The following is a 27,670-nucleotide window of genomic DNA, read 5'->3' on the forward strand; positions in this document are numbered from 1 at the left end:
TGCTTAGGGAGGAAGGATACTGAACATCTCTAGACTCTTAAGCGGAGCAGCTGCTAAGTGAAATCAGCACCTCTGCCTAAGGTGGGAACGGAAGTGAGCCTTTCCTGGTAATAACAGCCGCTAGGCTGTGCAGATGCGTCTCTAAGCGTTCTGTACGTGTGACTCTCGTGGGTTCTTCCCCCAGACCCTCAGTGTCATCATTCCTGTGTTCCAGGAGAGATACCTGAGGCTTGAAAAAGTCCAGTAGCTAATTGAAAGTCACAGAGTTGGCATTCCCAGGCCGTGCTCTCAGACACGACCCGGTTGAAGACCTCCCCACTCATTCTGCCGGATGGCTCATTAGAATTTCCAGGCTTCTATGGAGGGACAGAAGCAGGAATGGCAGCCACACTGAGGGCACAGGTCGTGTTCCATCGTTGATGCCCATGGCCACTGCTTGCATGCAAGTAAAGATCTGCTGGAAGAAGGGGTGGGGCAGCAGAGCCCTGCAGGTGCCATAGGAGGTGATGGCTCTCAGGCCCCCTGACCAGCTGCCCTGTCACAGGAGCCTCATTTCCCCTTGTTGGGTGCCATGCAGTCATCTACTCAGTGGGCTGGAAGGAAAAGAAAAGCCCAGCAGAAAGAAATAATCATGGCAGTTGGCCCGTCTCCCTAGTGCTCTCTAAAGGTCAGAATTCATCTCCTATTTCCTGGAAAACCACCAACTCAGAGGAGAGGGTAAGAAGAACGTGATTACAAAGAAAGAGACACGGTTACCACCCAGCCTTGAACTTCCTCTCTACTGTTTTGGCAAGAGCACCTATTGATTGGTTAGATCATCCAAACAGATTCTATCTGTCACTGATCAGCAGCTCCTCTGGACGTTGCTTTTTTGAATAGAGAATTCCCTAGATGCCCAGCAGGAGAACTAGCATGGAATAAAGCAAGCTGCTGAAGAAAGTCAAATTCCCAAAAATAGGCACAGGAGGATGGCATGAAAAGGTGCATATTTTTAGCTAGCAATTATAAAGCTACTGCATTTAATTGAGGTGACAGTGGTGCAAAGTAGAATGTAATTATTTTCTGTCCAGCACCTGTCTTTGAGTCTGCCGCTCTGCTATTCACTTCTGGACATCGGTGAGAGATGCTTCTCTGCTTTTTTAACCTCTTCCTTATCAGCCCATTGCAACGAAACATCACATAGCTTGAAAGTTATGTATGCATAGACGCATGGGAACATTCAAGGAACAGTGAAATGCTGAGTCCCTCTCTCGTACAAACCCTGCATTTCTTTTGGTTATATTTTCAGCCTCCTCCTCTCTTTCCCTCTTCATTCCTTCTCTCCCTTCCTTCTTTCCTTCCTTCCAAAAATATTAAGGCACTGTACAATATACACACATATAAATTTAAAGGCTCCTAGCTAATATGTGCATACACACATATTAATCATATTTAATATATTGTATTCTATATAAATATATTAATAATATAAGTAATAACTAATTATCAATAATTAATGTATACATATATACACATATTTACTGGGAGCCTTTAGTTAAAATATTAACTAGGAATCCTTAAATCTTAAATCTTTAAAATCTTTAAATTAAATCTTTAAATTAACCAGGGCATAGTCACCTCCACGGTGACCTACTTAGAGGCTACTAGTTGATATGTGTTAGAAATACACACACAGATATTACATATAATATATTCACGCATACCTACACATGCCTAGGAATATATCTCTATTATCTACATCTGTTTATATTTATGTACTGTGCCTGCCTTTGGGATCACTAGCTCTTTATCTCATGTTTTGGATAATTGAGTACATACAACTCAATCAACACTTTACTAAAGCTTAATGATACTGTGATTCTACAGAGATATTTATTTCTATGGAATAGGAACTATATAGATTAGGTAAAGCTCAGTTCCAAGTTTAGAACCTTAAAAACTGCAATGTTATTAGTTAAAAGAATATAGTTTTCACAAGATAAGAAGAATGTACCTAAGAGATATATATATATTTTTTCTGGCCATTGCGGTATAAAACAAGAAACGATAGGATACATTAACAGCTCAGTGAAGCTAAATTTAGCCATGGGGAAAAATTAGAAAATTATAAATTTACCATGGGGTAAAATGGACAATTCTAATTCCTTGAAAGGAAACCAGGTTTTATATTTATTTATCATCTAGAAAAGAAAAACCTAGGTTTTATTCGGTAGTAGAGTCTGTTTGAGAGCATGACACTACTGTGTCTCTTCATAATTATACTGTCAATCTGAAAGGGTAGGTAAGGCCAAGTTCATGGACACCATAACTCCATGAGCCTAAGACCTGATAGAAGTGAGACAGGCTGTCCCTAAAATAAATCAGGCAATAGGAAGATTTTTTTTTTTTTCAAAAGAAATACCATGTGAGTGACAAATCCTTTACTTACTCAAGACACTATCTTATCAAGTATCACTCATCAACTTTTAAAAAAGGCCACCTAGGATCAGTCGGTTAAGCATCCAACTCTTGATCTCAGCTCAGGATTTGATCTCAGGGTCATGAGTTCAAGCCCTGGGTTTGGCTCCACCCTGGGCATGGAGCCTACATGAAAAAAAAAAAAAAAAAGGAAAAAAAAGCCACCTAATGCATGACCACCATGCCACTAGGAACGAACAAGGAAGACAGCCCACAGCCACCAGCATCCCTGGTACTGCAAAGAAAGGTGGAGGCTCGTGAACATTTTCCAGGTTGCTGGGTGTTTTGAGTCTGTCTGTCAGGCTAGTTCAATTTCTCCACGAATTCCCAGATGTGACAGGCAGTCAACAGCTTTGTTGGGTATGACAAGTTTCATTTCAAAGAGTCCAGCTTGTAATTTCAAGTAGGACAGCTGCTGTTAGAGGTCCAGTGAACTCAAGGTTTTGACTGCTTCCAAGCACTACTTCGTTGAACACACTCCGCAATGACAGAACCACCCAGGCCAATGTGGCAAAGGCTGGGGGAAAGAACTCGAAAGTCCCTTAAAGCAAAAGGATATTTTAGCAGCTTTCTGAAACAAGCATTCTACCTGTACCTTTTCATACTGAAGGATCCTAGACTTTCTGATATGCAAGAGGAAAGGAGGTATTTCTGGAACTGGGATGGAATCCAGGGGGAAGACTTCATCTTTATCACTCATCACTTACTTATGCTGACTTTGAAAGAATTTTGGATGCTCCTGCTTTCACTCCAGCTCAAATTTTAGTTGGGTTTTACCTACCATTTTTAAATGATCGGGTTTTACCTTTTACAAATATTTGACTAGATGTCAATCCCAAGAAGTTAAAAAAATGGCATTCCACGTTTTACACTGACACACATCTAATACACACATTATATAGACACATAAAACACATACACTAACTACACACATGGAATTTTCCAGAATTGTTCCTATTTCAAATATTCCACCCAGATGGTAGCTCACATCCAAGGCCATCTAGTCTAGATTTTAGTACTGAAACTATGGTTTCTGGACCCATATGATTCACAGTGTTCACTTGTTCTAAGAGTGACATTCAGATTTTGATTTAGTAGATATTTTCTGAACACCTTCTCCAGTTGCAGGGTTGGTGTTTCAATTCAATATTTAGTGAAATCAGAGGACCTTTATTACGTGGGATATGGCATATTATTTTTTCCTGATTGGCCTCACCAACGCATGATGGAGGGATCGCAACACTCTTGACTGAAATATTTGATGCATAGATCATTTTAGAGAAATGAATTTTTATAAGTTTCAATATAGAATACTTATTATTGGGGCACCTGGGTGGTTCAGTCGTTAAGTGTCTGCCTTCAGCTCAGGTCATGATCCCAGGGTCCTGCTCAGCGGGAAGCCTGCTTCTCCCTCTCCCACTCCCCCTGCTTGTGTTCCCTCTCTCACTGTGTCTCTCTCTGTCAAATAAATAAATAAAATCTTTAAAAAAATTTTAAAAAGAATACTTATTATTATATAACATAATTTTGTTATGACTCTATTTTATCATAACATAACATGTTATAGATAATATAATAAAAGATAACCATATAATATTTTGAGCCACTTAATGGGCTCTGTGGCCTTGAGCATGTCATCTGTTTTACAGATGATGATACCGACAACACTATGAACCACTAAATTCTACCTCTGAAATGAATAATAGACTATATGTTAATTAAATGGAATTTAAATAAAAAGATTGCCTTCATAGGTTGTTGTGAGAAAAGTGAATTAATATGTATAACACAGTCAGAAAAGACCACAACATATTCTTGGAGAAACTGAACTAGCTTGAAGAGATGGGCACAAAAAACCAAGCCACCTGGAAAATGTAAGTATTCAGTAAATGCTGTTGCTATGACTGTCATTTAAAGCCCTGATTTCCTCATTGGTACCTTGAATGGGTAGATTTAATCTTGATTGTCCCTAAAGTTTCTTTCTCTTGCTGTGGTATCCTTTAACTTCCTAGGGAGTGACCCATATCCTAGATGAGTGGGCCATCGTAGCAAATAGAAGCATAAAAATAACTATTCTGTCTCTATGCTTGTTTTTTTTTTTTTAATAATGCCAGAATGATGAAATGATCAGCCCCAGGTAATTCCCCCTGCGGGCTTAACTAGTTGGCTTAACTTTGAATGCTTTGGGAATCCAGAAGGAGAGACACCCCACTCAGCCTTCAAGGAGAGCAGAACAGCTTGTCAATTGGTTGTTGTAGCTCCCTGGAGGTTCATTCTGACATGGCAATTTTATGTTATAAATTCAGGAGAATGTTTGGACAGGCTGAGGGCCAGTTGTTCCAACAACTGCTACTGTAAATCCTTCATTCCCCAAGCAGTTGCTCTCTTTCTCAAGTGTCCTCCTATGCAGAATAAACGCTAGTCCTGGGGGCTGTAAACTCCTTAAAATTAGGCTTTGAGCTAGCTGAGTATGGCCTCTCCTAAAAACGGTATTTTTTCCTTACGTTTCCCAGTATTTTGCCTCCACCCAACTTTAGGGCTATGTTTTTTGCTTCCAAATGCATAGAAAAAGTATTAAAAAAAAGTAATGGTGAGAGATGAAGCAGTTAAGAATATATGGGTGTTTTCGTTTGTTTGTTTTAGAGAACTGTCCAGAAAAGAAAAAATACTATTCATCAGTAGTTCAATTTCAGGGGAGTTTTACAAAACGAACCACTTCTGATCAGGTGTAGATTTATTGGTAACACTGCTTGCAAAACAATTCAAAGGGAAAAGAAAGACAAAAAGAGAAATAGAGCCTACGTGAGAAGAGGCGTCAAGAGGGATTCTCTTTGGTGGTTCTAGTTGGTTTCTACCACCGTCCCTGATATAGCCTTTGCTGCACGTGAAGAATAACACCAAACCATGACTATTCAATAATAGGTCATTGTTTCGTTGGTCACTGCCTGGTATGGAGGTAACCTTGCTGGTTGTCTTATACTCAGCAAACAGGAGACTTACAATGGGACTTTCTCCGGGGCCAACATTAGAGCCACATTCATGGAGAATGCAAATTCAATCAAGGTAAGACTGGTGGGAATACATCAGTGAAAGATTGCATTTATCAGTGATGTCAAGTCCAGCCTGGGTCTTCATATTTCTTTTTGTCACATGATTTCTTCTTGTCCTGTGGCTCCTTCACATGGACTGCATATGCAGGGGACAAAGGTTCTCTAGGAGGCTTTGACTAAGGTCAAATCCCTCCATGTCTAAAAATCCATGACACTCTCTAACTCGGCAAATCGCCCAACACAATGTTTGGACGTTACATGAATTAAAATTAATTATATAAACTTCCCGAGTGAAAAGGGTCCAGTAGTAAGGGCCATTTCTGCATTATCATATTTAACGATCATCCTTTGTTCAAATGCTGGAGCATTGTGCATTTTTCAGTAGGTGCTCATAAACAGCATTCATGTGCAATCTTAATGGTGAGGAAGGTTTTGTTAAGGTGACGTAGGATTGGCCTGCTACTAAATCCAAAGTGTTTTAAAGTGTTTCAGTAGAGTTCATAACGCTGATAATTCATGATATTGATAATAGGATGACCACAAAGTTAATTCTTGTCCAGGCAGACACCTTACAGAAAGCGGGTTTGAGAATCATGGCGGAGAGAGGAGGAGTAGCTATTGGTAGCACTAACTCTGGTATCCTTATAACCAGATACCTGCTATTTTCTAAAAGTATGGGTAGGAGGACTTAGGTACATGATCCATGTCTTTTCCTGAGTTTAAAGCTCAACCTAATGTTTTTAGTGGGGGAATCCCACTATCAAATGATGAAAGATTCTACCTTAAAAATGTATGTTTATGAGTTACATGAAACAATGCAAGTGTTTTAACGCTAAATGAAAAATCTTGTTGTACAAATATATACATGATTACGACGGTGTTTAAAACAAATCTAAAAACTCACATATAGGAAAAATAAAACACCTTAGAAGGAAATTTAACAAAAGTCATTGTGCTTGTGGGGCTGTGGGCAATATTTTTCCTCCTTTTATTTTGTGGTAGTCTCTAAATTGATAATAAACATATTTTTAATCAGCATGCATTGCTTTTACAATGGAAAAAATGAACTGGATCAAAGCTACGTTCATACTCAGGTTCAAGATGATTGTTCCCTGAGAGCTGTGAAATTAACCTCAAGTATGGAAGAAGACTCTGACCTTGTAAATGAATGACGGGACCCAAGAGAGGCAGTGCTGGCTGGGACCCAGAGGTCATTTAGATTGTGTATTCCATCTAATCAAGTCATTGGAAGGTGAGATTTTTAGGCTGGAGAGTTAAAAGCCAGTCCTTCTTACATTAGCCGAGAGAAGTGGAAAGTACTCAAGACGTTTATTCAAACAAGTCTGGATTCAAATCTTGAGGCTGTTACTTAACCCTACCTGTCACTTGGGCAAATCATTTAAACTCTCTCAGCTTTAAAGAGGAAAGATGACAATAATACCTAGTTGTTAGGGTGGTTTTTGATTTAAATGAGAAAGGGAGAGAGAAGGGGAGATAGAGAGAGGGGGAGAGAGAAAGAGAAGGGGGGAGGGAATATGTATAATTTCCTAGTATCTCATAAGCACCCAATAAATGGCAGCTTTTAAACATTATTATTTGAATCTCTTTGATTTCTCAGTGGTCCCCAGGCCAAAAGAATTTCAATGCCATTTCTCTCAGGTTTAGAAGAGAATGAAGATAATTACCAAAATCTCTGTCCTGCGTGCATCTTCCAATACTGAAGAGGGTAAATATTTAAGGTCATGGAATTTTTTATGGACGAGAGTTATTGTGATACCATCCCTTGATACCTGTCCTCCTCTGGCCTCCTCATTTTTTTTAAATTGCAAGATTCCTCAAAAACATTTTTTATTCTCACTCGTTTCTACTTCTCACAAGTTTCATTCTTTCTTGAATGCACTGCATTTGGGATTTTCTTCTATACCACCACTGAAACCACACTCCTCAAGGCCACCAGCGAAATCCATCTTGCTAAATCTGGTGGCTGATCTTTAATGCTGGTGGTACTTGATATATGAGCACAAGGCCATTCCCTCCTCTGTTCCATGTATTTGTTATTTCTTTACTATCTCTCCTCCATTGGCATGTAGGCTGTTTGAGGATCGGTACTGCTCTAACCCCAGCCCCGTGAATACTTCTCGGCACGTGGCAGGTACTCAAGAAATGAATGAAAAACTGCAAACATAGTTTGTTGAACCGAAGAGTATTGCAGGTAACACAGAGACTCTAGCTTGCTCTGGGTGATTTAGAAGGGGACCCTAAATGGAATGTGAATGAGTGTTCCCACCTGAAGCCCACCCCGTGGACACTATGAGCATTTCCTGAATACATTCTGGACTTCTGTTCCATGCTCATCATTTATTGGCATGTGTGATGATTTGGCTTTAAAAAAAAAAAGATGCATTTCCTGCCTGGATTTTCCCGCAGTGAGCTTTCTGCCTATGCCCATGATGATTTGTGTACCATGTGTGCTGTGCCTGGCATCTGCTCTGCTTCCCGCCCCTTTGTGTGCCCGTGCCCACAGGGCATCTGGGAGTTTGCCGGCGTGTTGTAAGGAGGTTGGAAAATTCTCCTCTCTGAGCTCTCTGGCTTCCCCTACTGGGGCTGAGAAAGCTACCAAGTACTGCTAGGCTGGCAGAGCGACAACATCACCCCACACAAGGAGCTAAAAGAGCTGCAGTGGGGATGGAGAACTTTGGAGGACCAATGAGAGAGAAAGACAGAGATTACGGCTCACGGATGGCAGATGGTGGAGGTCTGGTTAGAAATCAGGTTGTCGAGAAACATTTTGTCTTAGGCAGAGCTGGAACATTGGCATTTAATGCCACGCAAGGGCCAATGACAGGTCCTGACAATCGTGGGCTCTACTGGTGTCAGGAGGGGGTCCTCTCCTTCATTGTCCTGCCCCCGTTTTGGTCCATAATGGAACCTGCAAGTTGGCTCTCGTGAGTCCTGAGTTTGGGATGCCAGTGGGTGTGTTATCTGGGCACTGTGTCCTTTTCCAGAGTATTCCACCATTGCGGGGGCATCTCTCTGTAGGTGCAAGGATTGAAGATGTGCATTGAGGCGTGGAAATATAGGTATTAAGAGAGGAGATTTCCAGAGAGCCATGGAAAAGGAACTTGCTGTTCAAAGTGACTTCCTGACTTCACTGTTTCCAGAAAGCGCTCTCTCTGGCAGGAATGACTACTGTGTTTCCTGCCAGGGAATGTGCATGTTTTTGGCAATGTGAAATGGGAACATGGGTAGAAAGAATGAACGCATACAAGGAGAGGAAGAAAGATAAATGAGAAGCATTGTTGTCCAAGTCTTTGGAAAGTTACTCATCCTCCCTGATACTGTCTTTTTTTTTTTTTTTTTTCCCACAGAGAAAGTGTCATAGAGTGAGAAAAGCAAAAGCTTTGGAATTAGACACATCTGTGCTTGAATCCTGGCTGTTTCAGTTATGATATTGGCTTAGGCAAGAAACCTAATTTCTCAAGCCTTAGTTTCTTAATCTGTGAAATTGGAGAAATAACACCTATCACATAGTGTTATTTTGAGTTTTAAATGAAATATATGTGCAAAGTGCCTAGCATAGGGTCTGGAATAGAGTCCTCCCTAAATAGTAGTTGAAAAAAAAAACGGCAGGGGGAGAAAATACAGCATCAGATATGATAGACCTGGGCTTGCTTTATTTATCAATTTATTCGGCAGATATTTAAATCGAGCATCTGCTTTGTATCTAGAGACGTGTGACATGCTGGACAAGAACATGTCTTCCTAGAGGTTAAAAGTGCAGATAGACAAAAACACATGCAAATATGAATAAATGAGAGAAGTGCACCAAGTACCATCACAAAACAAACAGTAGTGTGAACGGGGGAACAGCTTTATATAGGGTGGTCAGGGAAGGCTTCCTGGAGGAGGGGAGGTTCAAGCTGAGAACGAAAAATGATAAGAGCCAGCCACGTGAAGACTGGAGGGAAAGAGTTTCAGGCAGAAGGAAGGGTACAAGCCAATGTCCGAGACCAAAGAAACCCAAAGTGGCTGAGATGAGAGACCAGGGCCAGAGTAAGGAAAGAGACACACGTGTTAAGTATTGGCGGTCATTCCCAGGAAAACTTCTCTTGAGGGTCTACTATTTCCCCCTGCCCCCCCCCCCCATGCCACTTTGTAATAATGAGATTTCTCCTTTGGTTACGAGTCTGTCCTCTGTGGGTTTGGAAACAAAACGATGCTCCTTTGTTGAAGTCAGGTGGTCTGCCTCTATTCGAATCATTGGCATTTGATTGTTAGTGTTGTTAGATGACAGAATGGTGTGCTTTTGTGAATGTTCTGTTGTTCTCCACGAGAACCACTGGCTCCATGACACAAGTCGTCTGGCTCTCTCCACGGGGGGAGATGAAAGGACTCACACTCTGGGGCTGGCTGGAATCTCCTGGAGGAAGTTGTGTTTCTCCCCTGCCCCAGGGCCCTGTGGGGGTTAGCATGCTGCCAGGAAAACTCCAGCTTTATTTCTTGGGCCCCACGTCAGCGTGCCTCCACCTGAGGCTGAGAGGGGCAAGCTCCCTCTCCTCTGGGCAGAAACTGCCCATCCTCCCCCCGGAACGAGGTTGGTGGGAAGCTGCAAGGGAACTTTATTTCATTCACACCAGATGTAGGGTGGTTATCTTCATTTTTCTGTTTTTTTTTTTGTAGGCTTTAATTGACTTTATTTTTCTTGTATAAAGTATGTGGTGGCCACAGCGGGAGCCTGCGTCCTCTGCACGGAGACTCTGGTGTGTGGGTTGTTATAAGATGGTCAGCAAATCTGATAGGGAGACTATCGGGTGGTGAATGCAGTCTGTTTCCAGAGTCGGGGTGAGCTAGCTGTAAGTCTTGGGAATGGCGACAGAAGTGGCCTCGGTGAAGTAGCCCAGGGTGGCAGTGCAGTCCCTGGCTGAGAGGGGGCAGTCGTCTCTACCGACCCCCGCCAGTAGCTTCTCGGGCACAGGGGCTGAGGCAAGGCCAGTGCCCCTGGGGTCAGGGGTGAGGCACCCCAGCACAGAGCCACAGCGGCTGGTCACCTTGCATGGGACAGTGGGGGGCTTGCCGTTCTTATTCCCCAAGTAGCCTTACCACACTGATTGATGGAAAGTTTATCTGGGATCATGGCCCCACGGATGGCAGTGGCGACCTCTTTGGACCACTTAACACTCAGACCGCCTTTTCCATTGTCATCTCCGATGGCAACAAATACCTTGAACCTGGTCCACTGGCCAGCACAGATCTGCTTTTTGCACCAGCATAGTCTTCAAAACCTCATCCTTGAGGGATGCCCCCAGGAAAAGTCAATGATCTCAGATTCCTGGATGGGCAGGGAGAAGAAACAGATCTGCTCCAGGGACTTGATCTTCATATCCTTGACCAGGCGGCTCAGCTTGGTGACAGGCATCCATTCCTTGTCTTTGGCCTACAGAGAAGCCACTGTGGTCTCCCATTCCATCACCCCTGGGACCACCAGGCCCACCCACAACCTTGGTGCCATCTGACACTTGGTGTTTTCTCGAGAAGAAGCAGGGCAGTTGTCTTTGAATGGATGATGGGCAGTGGGCGGGAAGGTAGGAGGAGGCCCGATCACACCACTTACTAGCTGAGTGATCTCAAGTCAGTAAAAGCAGGGAGGATATTCTCTGTCTCTTAATGTTGTGGGGAAGATAAAATTATAAAGCAACTGGTAAACTAGGGATTAATTTACTCCTCCTCTTCTACTTCCTGCCTTTCCTTCTCTTCTCTTCTGTCCCTCCTCTGTTCCCTCCTTTCTGTCCTTGATCATTGACTGTCTCATCGCGGGCACGTGCAGAGCCCTCAGGCTGGTAGTGAAGCCCCCACAGTCCTTCTGACCACTTGTCAGAAGTCATGGCCAAGTGCTTGGAGAAGAATGTGATCACAGTACAGATGGTTCCCAACTTATGATGGTTCAATTTACAATTTTTCGGTTTGACTCTGGTGTGAAAGTGATTTGCATTCAGTAGAAAGTGGGCTTCAGATTTTGAATTTGGATCATTCCAGGCTAGTGATATGTATTAGGACACTTTCTTGTGATGCTGGGCAGTGGCAGCCACAGCTCCTGGTCAACCCCACAGTCGTGAGCGTCAACAACCGATACACTGACAACCATTCTGTATCCATACAGACATTCTGTTTTTCACGTTCAGTATGGTATTCCAGAAATTACATGAGATATCCAAAACTTTACTATAAAATAGGCTTTGCGTTCGATGACTTTGTCTAACTGTAGGCTACCATGTTCTAAGCACGTGTTATGGCAGGCTCCACTAAGCTATGATGTTCAGTAGGTTATCTGTATTAAATGCATTTTCGACTTAGCAATATTTTCGTCTTATGATGGATTTATCAGGACATAACCCCGCTGTGAGTTGAGGAAGATCTGAATTTAAAATCAAGTTGGTTGTGGCCAATTTCACCTAATTATGCTTTTTTCTCTGTTCCAGTGCCCCACCAGGCCTGTTCTTAATATATCATGACACTTCATTTGGTAGCATCTTTGGAAAATGAGGAGTTTCATATAAGTGAAACCTTAATTTGTTTTCCAGAAAACTTAAGCCCATCTCATTGTGACAAATTATACCAGAACTTCTCTAGGCTCAAAGGCACAGAAGGAAATAGGATGTGTAAGTGGTAATGGTGCAGAAGCAAGAATTTCCTTCTATGAGAAAGTCCCGCCTGGAGAACTGTCCACATCTTTCACATTCAGGCCACATCCCAGGCCAATGACACGAGCCTCCAGGGGTGGGATCCAGGTGCCTGTTGTTTTTAAAGCTCCGCAGGTGATTCTAACACGTGGCCCATGTTGAAACCACTGCTGTGTGGTTTCTTAACACCCCGAACCTCTATGTTTCTGTGGGTTATGTGTCTATGTTTCTATGAATTAAAAAGAGGGAGGAGGAGGAGCAGGAGAAGGAGGAGGAGCAGGAGAAAGAGGAGGAGCAGGAGAAGAAGGAGGAAACTACAATGGTGTGGCCACCAGAAGCCAATGCCATGGTCCACAAGGATGGGGGTAGGGAAGTGTGAGTCACGTCATTATGGAAATGAAGAAGACAGACCAGCTCCAGAGGGAGCCTGAGCTCTGGCCGCAGCTGATCACAAACCGTGGAAGTGGGCAGGAGAATAAAGAAAACGCAAGAGAGAAAAAGGCCAGATGAGAAAGAGAAAAAAAAGCAAATCCGATTTACAAGAAAGAAGGAGACTGGCAGGCAGGACATTTAAATTCTCTTTGAGGGAGAAAATAACTAAGTAAAGCAGATAAAAATCAAAGATAAATGATAGAGATGATAGTGGCAGTGATCATTTTTATGCAGTGTATGTTTGTCCTCTCCGATTAGGATAATTTTCTCTGGTCAAGATTTAGGTTTGGTGAAGGCAGAAAATAAATTGGGAGAATGGTCTATTGGGCGACACACGATCAGCATCAGGCTAATGGCCCCAGGGCTGAAACCTTGGGATTTGATGAATGTATTCATTGCCTGGGCATCACACCTAATAAGCAGCATAAATACTAATATAGATGGAAATGTGGGTGAATGAGTTCAAATGACAGGAGGTACTGTATACACATTGATTAGCACGGAAGAGAGAGCAGAGAGTATCTGGCTCTTGGACACCTGGCTTACAAATAACCTGCACTCGTCAATGGCCTCTCTAGCTCCTTCCCATTTAATTTCCCCTCGGCCCTCCTGCAAACACTGTGGGTCCAAACCACAACAAAACATACAGGTTTAAGTACATTCTGTGGGATTGAAGCGATGGAAAGAAATACGTTGGGAACCACCTGTGTCCTTTGGAGCTGTAGTTTTCAAACTGTAGTTCTATAGTCTTTGGTCAAATGAAGTGTTACTGGGAAGGGCTAGAGAACTCAGATAAATTTAAAACAGAGAAAGGGTAAGCCAGCGTCTGTTACGCTTTTTCTCCTTGCATTTGGCCATGAAGGAGATGCTGGAAGAAGCAGAGCTTGGAAAAGATGTGAATATGAGAGTTGACATGAGATTTCCAAATAAGACTGGACAATCTATGTGATCGCTCAGCCCTTCCGACCCCCCCGCCCCGCCCCGTATTTCCTCCTTCACTTGTTATACTGCCTTAGAATCCCCTAATCAATAATTCCTTCGGTTCCAGGGTGCCTGGGTGGCTCAGTCGGTCAGACCTGCCTTTGGCTCAGGTCATGATCCCAGGGTCCTAGGGATTGAGCCCCGTGTTGGGCTCCCTTCTCAGTGGGGAGTCTGCTTCTCCCTCTGCCTCGCCCCCTGCTCTTGCTCTCTCTCACTCTCTCTCTCAAATAAATAAATAAAATCTTAAAAAAAAAAATTCCTTCGGCTCCATATGCATCCTCCGTCAGAAGCTTAAGTCGGTTACAGAGACCAAAGGGCTCTCAGTCCCACATCCATGAATATGAATTCAATAATACTGGCCTTCAGATTCCCAGGTAAGCTCATCTGCAGTAAGATCATGGCATTGTACCAGGTGGGAGATGGGCAATGCTAGAGGAATGAGATGGGGAAATTCTATTCGGGTGTCCAAAGAGGCTTTGTTGGGGGCAGGGGTGGGGTGGGCTCTGGGAGCAATGTTGCAGAGAAAGAGGGAACAGGTTCTAAAATGTTAATACATTAACAATTTTGTCGAGGGTCAATCCTGTCCCAGAGAAAGGGATGACAATCTTTTTCTTTGTAACTACACTTCTTGGTTTCCTGTTCTCAGCCTCATTATTGCAAACCAGAAGTTTGCTGTATTATTTACATGACTTTATGAGACAGTGGGTTCTGAGCTGTAAATAGATCTTTGGATCACAGCCCATTTACAAGCTGCTGGCTTCCTGAAATGCATGATTGACTGTTTATCATGGAAGAGATTACATCTACAAAAACTGTTAATGAGAAATATGGAGGTGCACACATTTCAACAGTGCTCAGAGGTTAAATGTTCATCCAGATGGGGTATCTCTGAGGGACTAGAAGGAATGTAAGGCAGTGTTTATGGCTCCTGTGATCCAAACTTAGTTGTTGCCACGAAAAGGCATCTACTACAGTGGTTCTTAACTCTCTGGAGTGATTCATCCCAGGGGAATCTGAGAACTGGATGCATTCTTCCCATAATATGCTTATATGTACAGAATTTTGCATATATTTTCAGGGGATTCACAGAACTTAATGAAGACTTACTGCTTTTCTTAGACATGAGGCTAAGAACTCTTACTCTGTTGAATTCAGGGAAAACACTAGTCCATGTATTCATTTTTGTGGATAGTAATATTCCTGTTTGAGAATCGGCTGTAGGGTAGGGGTGGAGAATCCATCCCAGTGCTTCCAGAAACTAGTGCATTTAACATTTGAAAAGAGGATTCAAGAGCTTGTACAAAATACAGAAAGATGTATAAGGCATGGTGTTTCTCCTCAAGGAAAATTAGATTTGGTTAGACTGGAGTATAAAAGTGGTGGTACCAATAACTGTGGCTGGAAAGGTAGACCAGATCCAGATCCAGACCAGAAAGGGCCTTGAAAGCTACATTAAGGAGATGCAACTTAATTCCGAAGGCCAGTATGTTCCAACCTAATAGTCTTTCTGGTACAGTCCTCACTGTTTCGCCATTTCTACATACCAACACTACAATCAGATTGTTTTCTTCAACTTGAGTCCCCTTTACAATTTGTGTTTATTTAGACTTACTATTCAAGGTTTTGTGTTTTGTTGTCATAATTTGTAATCTCTATGCAAATTAATACATGCCTCTTAAAAACATTGATTTGCCTTCCTCCTGAAATAATCTCATATGCAATCAGTATTCCTCACTTTGGCAAACACTGCTAAGGACAGTGGGGGTTTCTGATTGGGGGGGAGGTTGTGTTAGGAGAGTTGCTCTTTAAGACGTGTCATTCCACAGTCAAGTGTCAGCTGGAACGGAGGGGCTGGTGGTGGTGCGGCCAAGCAGAGCCCATTGGTCAAGGCAAACACAGTGAGACCCTGGCCTAGGAGGCAGAGTGGGAATGCATAGTGGAGGTAAGATGTGAAGTCTCTGAAACTCAGTTTAGAAAGGCCATCTTAGTTGGGGTGCCTGGGTGGCTCAGTCGTTAAGCGTCTGCCTTCGGCTCAGGTCATGATCCCAGGATCCTGGGATCAAGCCCCGCATCGGGCTCCCTGCTCCGCGGGAAGCCTGCTTCTCCCTCTCCCACTCCCCCTGCTTGTGTTCCCTCTCTCGCTGTGTCTCTCTCTGTCAAATAAATAAATAAAATCTTTAAAAAAAAAAAAAAGGGCGCCTGGGTGGCTCAGTTGGTTAAGCGACTGCCTTCGGCTCAGGTCATGATCCTGGAGTCCCGGGATCGAGTCCCGCATCAGGCTCCCTGCTCGGCAGGGAGTCTGCTTCTCCCTCTGACCCTCCTCCCTCTCATGCTCTCTGTCTCTCATTCTCTCTGTCTCAAATAAATAAATAAAATCTTTAAAAAAAAAAAAAAAAAAAGATTTAAAAAAAAAAAAAGAAAGGCCATCTTAGAATTGACACTCAAGCCAATTGTTAGGTAAATTCTTTAGTAAGTCAGCTCTTAAAGGGAATGCAATAATATGTTTATTTCTTGTATATTTATATTTTATTTACTGTATTGTTTTATTTTTCTCAGGAAAAGAGTATTTTCTGTGTTTTTCTATTGCCTCGAATCCACTGATAATGTTTGGTGACTATGGCTGGGAAAGGTCAGGGGCATTTCTGTTGGTTCTGAGAGAGTCTGAGACCTTGATAGTGAGAATGGAAGTCAAGTGGGCATTTTCTGTACACTTCTGTGGACTCCTCCATTTTGTTTCATTTTTCTGGTTAGCTGAAAAATAGATATAATTCTCACCCCATTGTTGTGCAGTTCAAATGACACAGGGATGCAACAGAACTTTGTCTATTATAAGGTGTTCTTCTACATTATATAAGATGAAAGATGTTAGCATCATTATTAGCTGTCCTGGCAAGGAATTGTGTAAATGACATTTCCTTCAAATTTCTTTCTTATTTCAGTGAATATTTTCCGAGAAGAACAGAGAGTGAGTCAATCTCCAAATGGGGGGCTTCTAGTTAGTCTGATTAAAATACTATCCTGGACAAGAATAATTTCAGTTTGCCCTTGATGCAGAAGTATCAAGTGGCCTGGTCTTTGTGCTTACATTTTCCTTGTAGGCATATGATGGCTGCTACATAGGGGCATAAAGGGCATTCCAGAAATACCAACGAACGGTGTATTCTTTTTGTTCCAGGAATCTTGAAGTCTAATAAATATTTGTTCAGATTACTCCAGAGATGAGAGAGAAAATGGGTTCCTACTTCAAAGTCATTTTTAACATGGTCATACCTGGTATTTAGAACATGTTGACATATGGTGAGAAGTGCTCAGTCCTTGCAGAAAGATGCTCTTGGTTCAGTTCTAAAGTTGCTACTAACTAGCTGCATGACTCTGGGCCTGTCACATAAGTCCTTGAGTTTTGGTTTCCCTCTATAACGTGGAGATACTAATAGTGACCTTAGCAAGGTTCATTGTAGTATCAAATAAGATGACATGAAGATGATCTTTGTTAAATATGAAGCACTATATAGACATCATCACCACTGTCGCCATCATTGTTACAATGAAAGTATCTATTGAGTGTTTATTATGTTATCTGCATCCATTAACTTATTCAATTCCTATAATTAATCTCATAAATGCAATTATTATTATCTGGAGGAAAAAACAAAGGCATCTAGAGATTAAATAGTCTGTGGAATGCCATGCATTAAATAGCAAATCTGGGATTTGAAGCCAAGCAAATGGATTCCAAAACCTGCATCATCCTTATTCCTAGGAAGTGATATTCTAATCATCTAAAAGAGTTTCAGAACTTTAGGGGCACCTGGGTGGCTCAGATGGTTAAGTGTCTGCCTTCAGCTCAGGTCATGATCCCAGGGTCCTGGGATCGAGTCCCGCATCAGGCTCCCCGCTCCGCGGGAAGCCTGCTTCTCCCTCTCCCACTCCCTCTGTTTGTGTTCCCTCTTTCGCTGTGTCTCTCTCTGTCAAATAAATAAATAAAATCTTTAAAAAAAAAAAGAGTTTCAGAACTTTCAAAAATCAACCTGCACCCCACTGTGTGTTGAGAACACAATATGGAGAACATTTTTAAGGGAGCAGTACTTCTTCTGCATCTTTTTCCCATGATCTCATTTAAAATATTTAGATTTAAATTATGTTAAGATGACATTTAGATGAATTTAAAAGGAGTTAGGTACAATTCAGCATCTATCTCAAAGAGCATTTCTATTTCTCTCCAAACATTGTGTTGGAGAGAACTGTTTTTTAAACTTGATACATGACTCTATGACTTTCAGCCATTTGGCCTAAAAAGCCTTCTCCTTTGCAGCTCGAAGAGTATTCTTCCCTCATGACCTTAGGAGTCTACTGTGCTTGTTTGGGCATTGGTGTTCAACAGGGAAGACATTGGGAGGTTACATCTGTGTTTCCTCTTGTCTGTACTCTCTGTCCATTAAGATGAGCAAAGAGGGGAGCTGGAACGTAAAGGTGGGATGACAAGTCTCTGAGGTCAAATTGTGCCTCACTGACAATTTTAGCGAGGACTACGAAAACACAAGGGCAAGAGTAGACGTCTGTGCTTACACTCGAGTTAGTCTCTGTAGTTACTCGTAGAATAAATGTAATTACAGTGAGAAGTCATCCAGTGCTTCCTAGAAGCCACACACTATGCCAACATTCTTTACCCATGCTAGAATGCTGAATTCTCTCAGTAACTCAGGGCCATAGAGTAACTGGGGTCTTCAAGAACATTTCTTACACGATGCTGAGACCCTAACCTGCCAAGTAACACTCAGCCACCAGCCCATGGTATTAAGAGTCTGACAAGCATCAAATTGTCCAAGCAAGGAACATCTTGGACTTTGTGGTCCTTCCCTGGATATAATAGGCCTGTTGGTAAAAAGAGAAGAAACCTCTTTGTTTAGAAGTCATGTTTGCTTGGTTTTTATGAATCTGTGAAAAGATGGGTAGAAAGTTGCCCCTCAGTTTCCCAAATGTGGCAGAGATTGTGATGGGATATGAGCATACATGTTAACTATGCCCTCATAAGGAAACACATGTCCCTGCACTGAAGGTAGCAGTCTTAGGCCTCCAGGGTCTCATCGGTAGGGCACAGACAACACTCCTCTGTTGCCCTCCCTAGTATCTCTGGGAGATTCGCCAGTTCTGGAGCCTGGGACTGTCAAACAAGAAAAGGAAGCCGTGTGAGTGACATCTGGATACTGCTCAGCCTCATCCTTGGCAGAGTATGGATGGAGGGCATGTGAGACCCTCGAGCCAATCTTGATCTTTTGGTCTATTGTGATATTTGTCTCATTGTGTTCCTTTAACATTTTTTTAAAAAGATTTTTTTATTATTTATTTGACAGAGAGAGAAAGCACAAGCATGGGGAGCAGGAGGGGGAGAAGCAGGCTTCCTGCTGAGCAGGGAGCCCGATGTGGGGCTTGATCCCAAGACCCTGAGATCATGACCTAAGCCAAAGGCTTTACTGACTGAGCCACCCAGGCGCCCCTCATTGTGTTTCTTAAAAAAAAAAAAAAAAGGATCAAAGAATAATCTGTACCAAGAGGAGGAAGTATGGCCAATCCTAGAACACATGGGTATTATTAGCACGCCCCCTTAAAGCGGATGGTCCTGGGGCTTCATGGAGTTAAGTCACTTGAATGATGAAGCCAGAATTGGGATCCCGGTTTGTCTGCTTCTAGAGCTTGCTAACCACCACATGAGCATACCGCCCATAACTGAAGCAGATGGTTCTGAATCAAACCTGAGTCCATAAACCAAATCTATGACTCCCTAAGGAGATGTAACACTGCATTAGTGGAGATTTTAAGGCAATTTAATGGATATTAAATACGTATCTCTCCTCTAATGTATATTCCTCTGAATTCATTCATTTGCTCGCCTATTAAATAAAGATTTATCGAGTGTTTGCTACGTATATGCTGTGCTACTGAGAGATAAGGGATGAGTGAGTGCAGGGAAAACAGAAAAATGAATTAGACACAGATTCCGCTCTCAGGAGCTTACATGAGAAGTCAGAGATATACGTAAATGACTTAAGGTATAAATGATGAGCACCACAAGACAGTTGCAGATAAAGGAGTGCAGTGTATTCTAGGGGTGTGTGTGGGTGTGTGTGGGTGTGAACACGTACGTGCACACGTGTGCATTCGTGGGCACGTATGTGTTTGGCAATTGGTTATGGCGAATGAGAGAGCTCTAGGTTTGAACAAATGCAGGGAAGCAGGCAATAAAAAAATAACTGCAAGAAGACTGGTTTAGTTAGCATGAAAGGTTCATAAAAAAGTGGTGGAATTTAAGACCGGAAATAGAAGCAACGCATTACACCTTCCATGCAGAGAGCGATGCCATTGGTTCTGTGCTTTGGTAGGAAGTAGCTGGCATTATTGAGCAGCAGGGGCCAGGAAACCACAGCTTGTGGCCACATTTGGCCCATGGGCTGTTTTTCGATGGCCAGTAAGTAGGGAATGGCTTTGAGATTTTGAAGCGTTGTTTAAAAACAAATAAGCACATAAACAAAGAAACTATGTGACAGAGACATTCTGCAGCACACAAAACCTGAACGTTTGCCAACCCCTCGGTGTATAGAACAGATTGCTGGAGGGTACTGGATTAGGGGAGACCAAATTACTGGGGGACAGCAACAGTCTAGACAAGGAAGACGAGGAGGGTGTGGATGACAGCGTGAAGTCTGGAAACGCAGGAGCCTGGAGGGAGACAAAGCTGGATATTTGTGCACTTGGGAGTTGTCTCAAAATGAGACCTGAAATTCGAATAGTGAATGAAAGGGGAAAGAGCCAAGGATCGCTCTTTGATAAGTGTCTGTTTATAGAGTGGGGAGGAAGAAGAGGAACAAGCAAGCCTGCTGAGCTAATATCATTGCTTCCATTTGTTCCATTAGCACATGCTCTATGCCCTTGGCCGATCTTTGCCTCAAGGTGCCCTCCTCCAGTGAGAATGTGACGATACCGAGATGCTCCCGCTTCGGCTGCTAGGACAGAACAGGGAGCTACTCCTTCAGTTTCGCCTCTCAGGCTATGTGTCCATCATCTTCCAAATACAGCTCGATCCCAGGTCCCCTCTAATTCTCCCCAAGCTGCCTCTTCTCTGTGTCCCTGTGGCATCCCTGGAAGCTTCTTGATTGATGAGGTTCAAGGAGAAATCAGTTTATTTCTCCCCTCCCCCCATACATCCTGAATTGATGGACCGGATAAGCGTCCTTAATAGTCTAGTTGCAAAGTTTGCTTCTACACTTTAGAATCACTACCACACAGGAGAGCTAGCTGTAGGAAAGGAAGCAGGACGCTCGTGTGGCCATACCATAAAGACTGTGACATGTACTGCAAAGGCCCCCAAGAGGCCACCAGGAGACTACCAAGGTTTATAGCAATTGTAGGGAGCAGGAGAGGTGACTGATGTCCCTGGAGGCCTATCTGAGTAAGAGCCAGATGACTCCACTTTGGGAGGGTACGGAGAAGCACCAGGCCCACGAGCAGAGGGGCGGGTAAGTGAGAGGACCCAGGAAAGCAAAGAGGGGAAACCGTCTGGACTCTCTGTGAGGCACAGGGCAGAGAAAACTGCACTCAGCTACACTCCGCCTCCATGGAGTTCAACTCCGACGAGCAAATTATGGAGAAGCTTGGTGTTCAAGTTTGAGATGAATGAAGTGATGGTGGTGAGTGGAGGAGGGAGGGCAGCTGTGTTTGCAGGGATGTGTGTGTGTATTTTAAAGTCTTGGATTTGGGAGCAGCGTACGTTCTGGATGCAGACATACTCCCAGGTGTGACTGACAGGGGGCGGCAAGGTGGCCCCTGTGGGGGCCGGCAGCTGAGAGAGGACAGCAGATGGGAGGAGACGTCAGCGTGGAAATGGAAGGTGGCAAATGAGTCTCTAGACTTTCTAGGAAATTTACAGGACTGCTGAAATGGGTAGTTCTGGTAAGTTTTCATGGTTGGCATTGGGGAAACTGTTAGCATGCGGTCATCAGGAAATCCGTCCTACATGCAGCAGGCTCTGGGGTTCATGCACCTCTTTGGAGCTGGAGGAAGTGTTTGAACTGAATCTCCTCGTGGGTACCAGCAGTTGTGGCTATGAACCCCATCTGTGCCCTGGGTTCTCTATATATACAAGGTGGCCAGACTACCTGGGTCTATGGACACTCAAGGATTAGAGATGGAAACTTTCACACCAAACCTGGAAGGGGCTGAAGGTTCTCACAGAGGTCATGCGGATGCTTTCTGGATATGGGTCTTGCTTACTGGAATCAAGTCCTGTTTTCCTAAATGTTCGGTTTCTCAAACTCAGAAACTGCCTCCTTCCCCTGCTCCCCTCCCTCCTGGGAGTCTCAGTGAGCCTGCCACAGTCCTGGGCACAGGGACACCATCATGAGCAAGAGGGCTCCAGACCACGCCTGGAGGAGCTGAGGGTCTGGTGGGGGAACTGGCTGAGAGCGACTCACTCCAGCCCCTCCCTACCCTATCTGCCTCCCTGTGGTTGAACCTTTCAGGGTCTGGTCCTGGCATCCCTCTGAAGGAGAAGTGCCCCGCCCCCCCGGAGTCCCCAAAGATAATCATTCCAGGATGCCCACGCAGACTTGAGGTGGTTCAAAGCCTGAGTGAGGCTTCTGCTCAGGTTTAAGCTGCTCTTTTAACTTCCCCTGTCAGCAGGCAGGCTCAAGTGACCTCTGAGGATAGTCTCTGCTTGCTGAGGTGGGCAGGGAATCTGCTCAGAGGGGGTTCAGTGAGACAATATCTGATAAGAGCATTTCCCACAGTGATGAAATACCGCGGTGTTGAGTCCTGCCTCCTCATTTACTAATCAAGTCCGTTTGCATCTCCTCATCTGTCAGGTGAGGATAATGATCCTACCTCTCTCCTTGGGACATTTGTAAAGATGGCAGCAGTTAATACATGTAAAGATTTAGCATGCTGCCTGGCACATGGCAAGTACTCGTTAAATGTTAACTCATGTTATTTCTGTTCACTCTAACAGAAGGTCTCTGTGATGATGCCACATTTGCAAGACACTTGCACCAGATGTAAGAAATATTTCAGTAGTTATTGGAGGACACTTCAGAAGCTACAGAAGTTTCCAGCATTCCGTGGGCACGTCCCTCCCTTTTCTACCTGCATGGATTAGCATGTGAGCATAGCAGTCCTGTGTCACTAAGATATGTGACAATAAGCCCATCAGTGATTCCCTACTCCCAAGCAAAGGGAAGCCCTGAAGGGAAGTATTTTCCAGGAAGAAACCTATTTTCTCTCCTCGACTCATTTGGTGGAGGCAATCGGAAGCATTGGGGTGAGCTTCAAGAGGGTGCTGAGGCCCGGCTGCACACACTTCATTAAATCTGGGCAGAAAAAGTAGTGTCTTAGCTACTGAGGGGAGGAGGCTACAGGAGCCAATGGAAACTGAGGAACGTTGCGAGCTTGGCTGGAATAAAGAACAGTTGGTGTGTGATTCAAGAAAATGTTTCGATGGACAAAAGGAATATGGAGGGGACTCTGCCACGCATGGGAAACACTATTTACATACCAATTCCTTCTTCTTCATGCACTCCATGAGGATGATGAACAGATGCTGGGCTTGGGTCCGAGTGTATGTAAAAGTCTTCTGGATGGTCACCAGCAGCTGGTCTCTCAGAGATTCATTGATAAGTCTGCAATTAGAAACAATGTCAACCACAGGTCAACCCAGCTCCTCTTCAGAACATGTTCCTGAGAAATATTCTAGAATACAGGAAAGCACTGTGGGGATTGATTTTATTTTATTTTATTTTATTATTTTTATTTATTTATTTATTTATTAGAGAGTGAGCAGGAGAGAAACAGCATGAGAGGGGAGAGGGTCAGAGGGAGAAGCAGGCTCCCCGCTGAGCCGGGAGCCCGATGCGGGACTCGATCCCAGGACCCCGGGATCATGACCTGAGCTGAAGGCAGTCACTTAACCAACTGAGCCACCCAGGCGCCCCTGTGGGGATTGATTTTAAACAGGAGTTATTTCTTCCTGTATTTTTCTGGCCACAGTTATTTCAACTGCGATAATTAAAAAAAAAAAATGCACTTAAAAATAAATCCATTATAATGTCTCAGAACCTAAAAGAGTAGTCAGAAGATGAATTTGGTTCTTTTTTTTCTTTTTCTCTTTTTTTCTTTTATATGGCATGTGTCTAATACCCTGTTCCTCAAATGCCGTTATCAAAGAAAGCCTTACTCATTAGCATCTTGGTAAAAATTTACTGCATTACTTATATGAAGATTTAATTTTCAACTTCATCTCTAATTGTGGGGGAAAAGCTTCCATCTCAGTAATTTGAGCACCAATGAGGAGCAATGGGACTTATGTTTCTTCTAAGACCATTTCCTGTAGGTGGTAACTTATTTGACCTGTGATTCAGGTCATCATTTATGTCAAGCATTGGCTGTGTTACAGCCAAAAAGAGTCTGATTCAGAGGAGGTCTAATATGGACTATTTCAGTAAGAGAGAGCTTTTGTGCTATAGAAGAATGAGGGAAAGCAAGGGAGGTACATGATACCCAACCACTGGCCTGTTGCCTCTCGAAGCCGAACCAGCTAACTTTTAACTCCGCCCTCACTAAATGACCTGGTGAGAACTGGGCTATCTTTATTAGCCATCAGGGGATGAAAAATCACTTTACTGTTCATAGATTCTGTCCAAAATCAGGAAGATAAAACTTCTTTCAAGGACCAGCGACAAAATTACCATACTTTGCCTAGCATTTTATGGTTTTATCATTTTTTCCCCATAATTGAAGAACCAGAAACTCTTATCTACAACAGTAAAATATAATTATTTCATTTGGTGCTCATGGGAACCCTGTAGGCAAAAGGTCTGTACAATTTAAAAGGGAAGGGTATTTTAGCTGGAAAGAGCCAGATGCTTAAGGTCATCAGCAATTAAGTGGCAGAGCTAAAACCAGAATCTAGGTCTTCTGATTCCTTGTCCAGTACTCTTTCCATTACACCACTGTCTCTCATTACACCAAGTGCACTATACCTTGGCCTCTCTTCCTCACTGTGGCTACTTGAGAAGCAAATTATAACATATGCTTTAATGTGAAAGCATAACGAATTTTGTTGCTTCAAAGAAAGCAAGATGGGAGGCTTGAGGATAACCTTCTGTGCCCCAGGATTGTGTGAAGATCACCTGAACCCACTAGGTTGGACAATATGGTTCCCTAAGCTTTGGGGAGGGTGCATTCCTCATGACAGAATTATACCAAGGGTCCTGGAATGTCACGCAGCTCGATGGAGGATTGGGTTATGCCTTCTGCCCTCCAGGAAGGTTTATATCATGAATAGTTAGAAAAAGAGAATGATCCAGATGAAGTTGAAAAATAATACCAGATCCTCTCAAGATTACTAAATTATTCTGGACGACTCTGTGGCCTTAGGTGTAAACCAATCTGAAACCATTCATTCACTTACTCGTTCATTCAACAATTGCCTAGTGATGTCTATTTCGTGCCAGAGACTGTAGTGCCTGCCAGGGCTACAGGGACAGATGAGAGACACACTCTCCCAGTCTTCAATGAGCTTACACAATGGTGGAGTAGGAAGATTGGAACTAGCAATTTAACTGTGATTGGTAGTGGTAAAGAAGTAGAGAACTTGTGACAGTTGAATATAATCTAATCTAGGTGGTACAGGGAAGACTCCTCTGAGGAAGTGCTGTTTAATCTGAGACTTGAAGAATAAATGAGCATTAGCACAGGGGTGGGGGGGAAGCTAAGTAAGAGCATTCTTGGCAGATGAAATAGTGTGAAAAGATGAAAAGTCCAGTTTTGAGAAAATAAGGTCAGTATGCCTAGAACATGGAGAACAAAAGAAAGAGTGGAACAAGATGGCGCTGCAAAAGGGGTGAGTAAGGATAAGATCATGGGGGACTTTTGAGATGGTTAGAGACTTCGGATTTTATCCCACAGGTAGTGAGAAGCCGCTGGAGAGTGACATGATCCCATTTGTGTTGCCAAATTTCCTGAAGAGTCAAGACATGAGCACTCTACTTGACAGGCAACCCATGTGGATGGGTCTAGAGAGTTTTGCAATATTGAGTATACATAAATGTTGTACATGATTAACAACACAAGAAGAGACTCTCCTCATTAGCCACTTGATAGATCCAATCATTCATCTGCAGGTGTTTAATTTTGATAACAGCTCGAGATTTGTTTTCCATTGCTAACAATCTGTAGTGAAATGCCAGTTCCCTGAGGTCATTAACTGTTCGAGGGATCCGTCTGTTATTTGTACGTCGTCTATCACTTTGTAAAAATTGAGAAATCATGTGAAACTTAGTTTATTGTGAGCTTTGTTAGTGAGGAGAACTGAAAGACATTGAAGATGTCTTTATACTAAAAAGTATAAGATCTTTATTTTGCAACTGAATGAAGTTGTGCCTTTGGTTAAATCATTTAGCAACAAACACCCAGAATTCTACTTCTAGAAGTACAAGGACTCTCTAGATTGGTGTTTTCTAAAGTGTGGGGTGCCAATCACTGATAGAGCAGAGTGGTTTTAGGTGAGACAAAGATGATTTAGTCTTTCCAAAGCATTAAGTTATACTCATTAAACATTAAATAACTATTATTCTGGCTTTAGTTCTTTTACTATCCTGATTGCATCAAGAGGAAAATCACATTTTTGATGTTTCTTTGGTTTTATTAGCTCATGAGCATTTGTAAATCTCCCCCTTTTGGCAAAAAAAATAACAGGTATTAGGTCCCATGCTTTTTGCAGAAAGAGTTTAAGAACTTTTAAAAGAAGATCCTGTAGAGCATTTGATGTGTTCAGAGCACTTCATGGTTTAGGACTTACAATGGGATCATATCATTTGATTTTCACATCAATCTGAGAGAGAAGTAGGTATTAATTCCATTTTGCAGAAGAGGAGGCTGTGGCCAAAGAGACCAAATGATTTGTACAAGACCAAATGAGGTTGATGATCTTGGTGCTTGAGCTGAGTCTGCTGAATTCAGCCTTCCATTGTTTGTGGTGCTGCTTTTCCTGTTTGAAACCTCTAAATATGTCTTTTAGTTTCCTAATAATCTGCACTGGAAGTAGAAATTTAAGTATATTTGTTTTAGGAAATTGTTCTTCCTTTTTGTGATAGAACATCTGAAGGAAATCTGAAGATACGGGGAAGAGTGAGGACAATGGCAAAGTGCATTTAGTATGTTGAAGATTCTATCGCTTCTGATTTCCTCACAAGTATTTGCTAAGCTGAATGAGATGTTTTCTGTTTGGCACAAAGACTTCCCCTGTCTTCTCTAAGGACCCTTTCTTACTTTGTGACCATATTCTGTAGGATATTGGGAAGCCTGCTTTCTTGAAATTATTGCTTTTCTAGCTCTTCCCGTTTTTTTTTCCTGCACAACACTGGAAGGATTTAAAAATCTTGACCGTGATATTTGATCACCAGCAAAAAATAGAAATAAGCCCATTTTAGATTTCTTTTTATGGCACAAGAATAGTGACTGAGAATTTCTTGACATCAAAACATGGTCAGAGTATTATATAAAATTTTCGTTTTAGAATTGGGTCTTTGACAAAATGGTGCCTATTTACAGAAACTTAATTTGTGGCTCCATATGGACCAATGCTATTTTTGGTATACCTCAAATTAGAATGTTTCTTGATTTAGGAAGGGTAGTCATTGAAGTGAGGAAAATCTCCATACTATGGCATTTGTGTTTCCATTTAAATGCTGAACTTTGATCTGGAGCTTTTTGGATGAGTCACAGAAGTATCTGAAATAGGTCAACGTTCATCCAGTGCTCAGAGTAACCAAAGGAACTTCCCACACTTGGCTACTCTCATTCTGTTCAAAGGCTAGCAATACAACCCACGTGTGCACACTTTTCTCAGAATGACTTTAATTACCTGCCATATCAGAGTTTTGTTCCTCGATTTAAAAATTAGAAAATGCATTTAGAATTGAACGGGACGCGAAGAGCTAGACTTAGGTTAATGGCTTTCATCAAGGAGCGAAGCCCTTCTCCTGCCCTCCACACATGCTCTCAGTTCATTTATTCAGATACAATATG

General features: G+C 42.8%; 1 protein-coding gene across 12 annotated transcripts in view; it reads right to left on the reverse strand.

The window, feature by feature from the left end:
- The window catches only part of TRPM3 (transient receptor potential cation channel subfamily M member 3), an 827,080-nt gene that overhangs the window by 139,475 nt on the left and 659,935 nt on the right, over positions 1-27,670 (reverse strand). For all 12 annotated transcript variants that reach the window (XM_021694438.1, XM_021694434.1, XM_021694433.1 and 9 more), the window contains one exon: positions 23,139-23,262. In XM_021694438.1, the coding sequence (XP_021550113.1) occupies positions 23,139-23,262 (124 nt within the window). The remainder of the gene's footprint in view (positions 1-23,138; positions 23,263-27,670) is intronic.

The sequence above is a fragment of the Neomonachus schauinslandi genome, chromosome 13 (genome assembly GCF_002201575.2).
Source record: "Neomonachus schauinslandi chromosome 13, ASM220157v2, whole genome shotgun sequence".
NCBI lineage: Eukaryota > Metazoa > Chordata > Mammalia > Carnivora > Phocidae > Neomonachus > Neomonachus schauinslandi.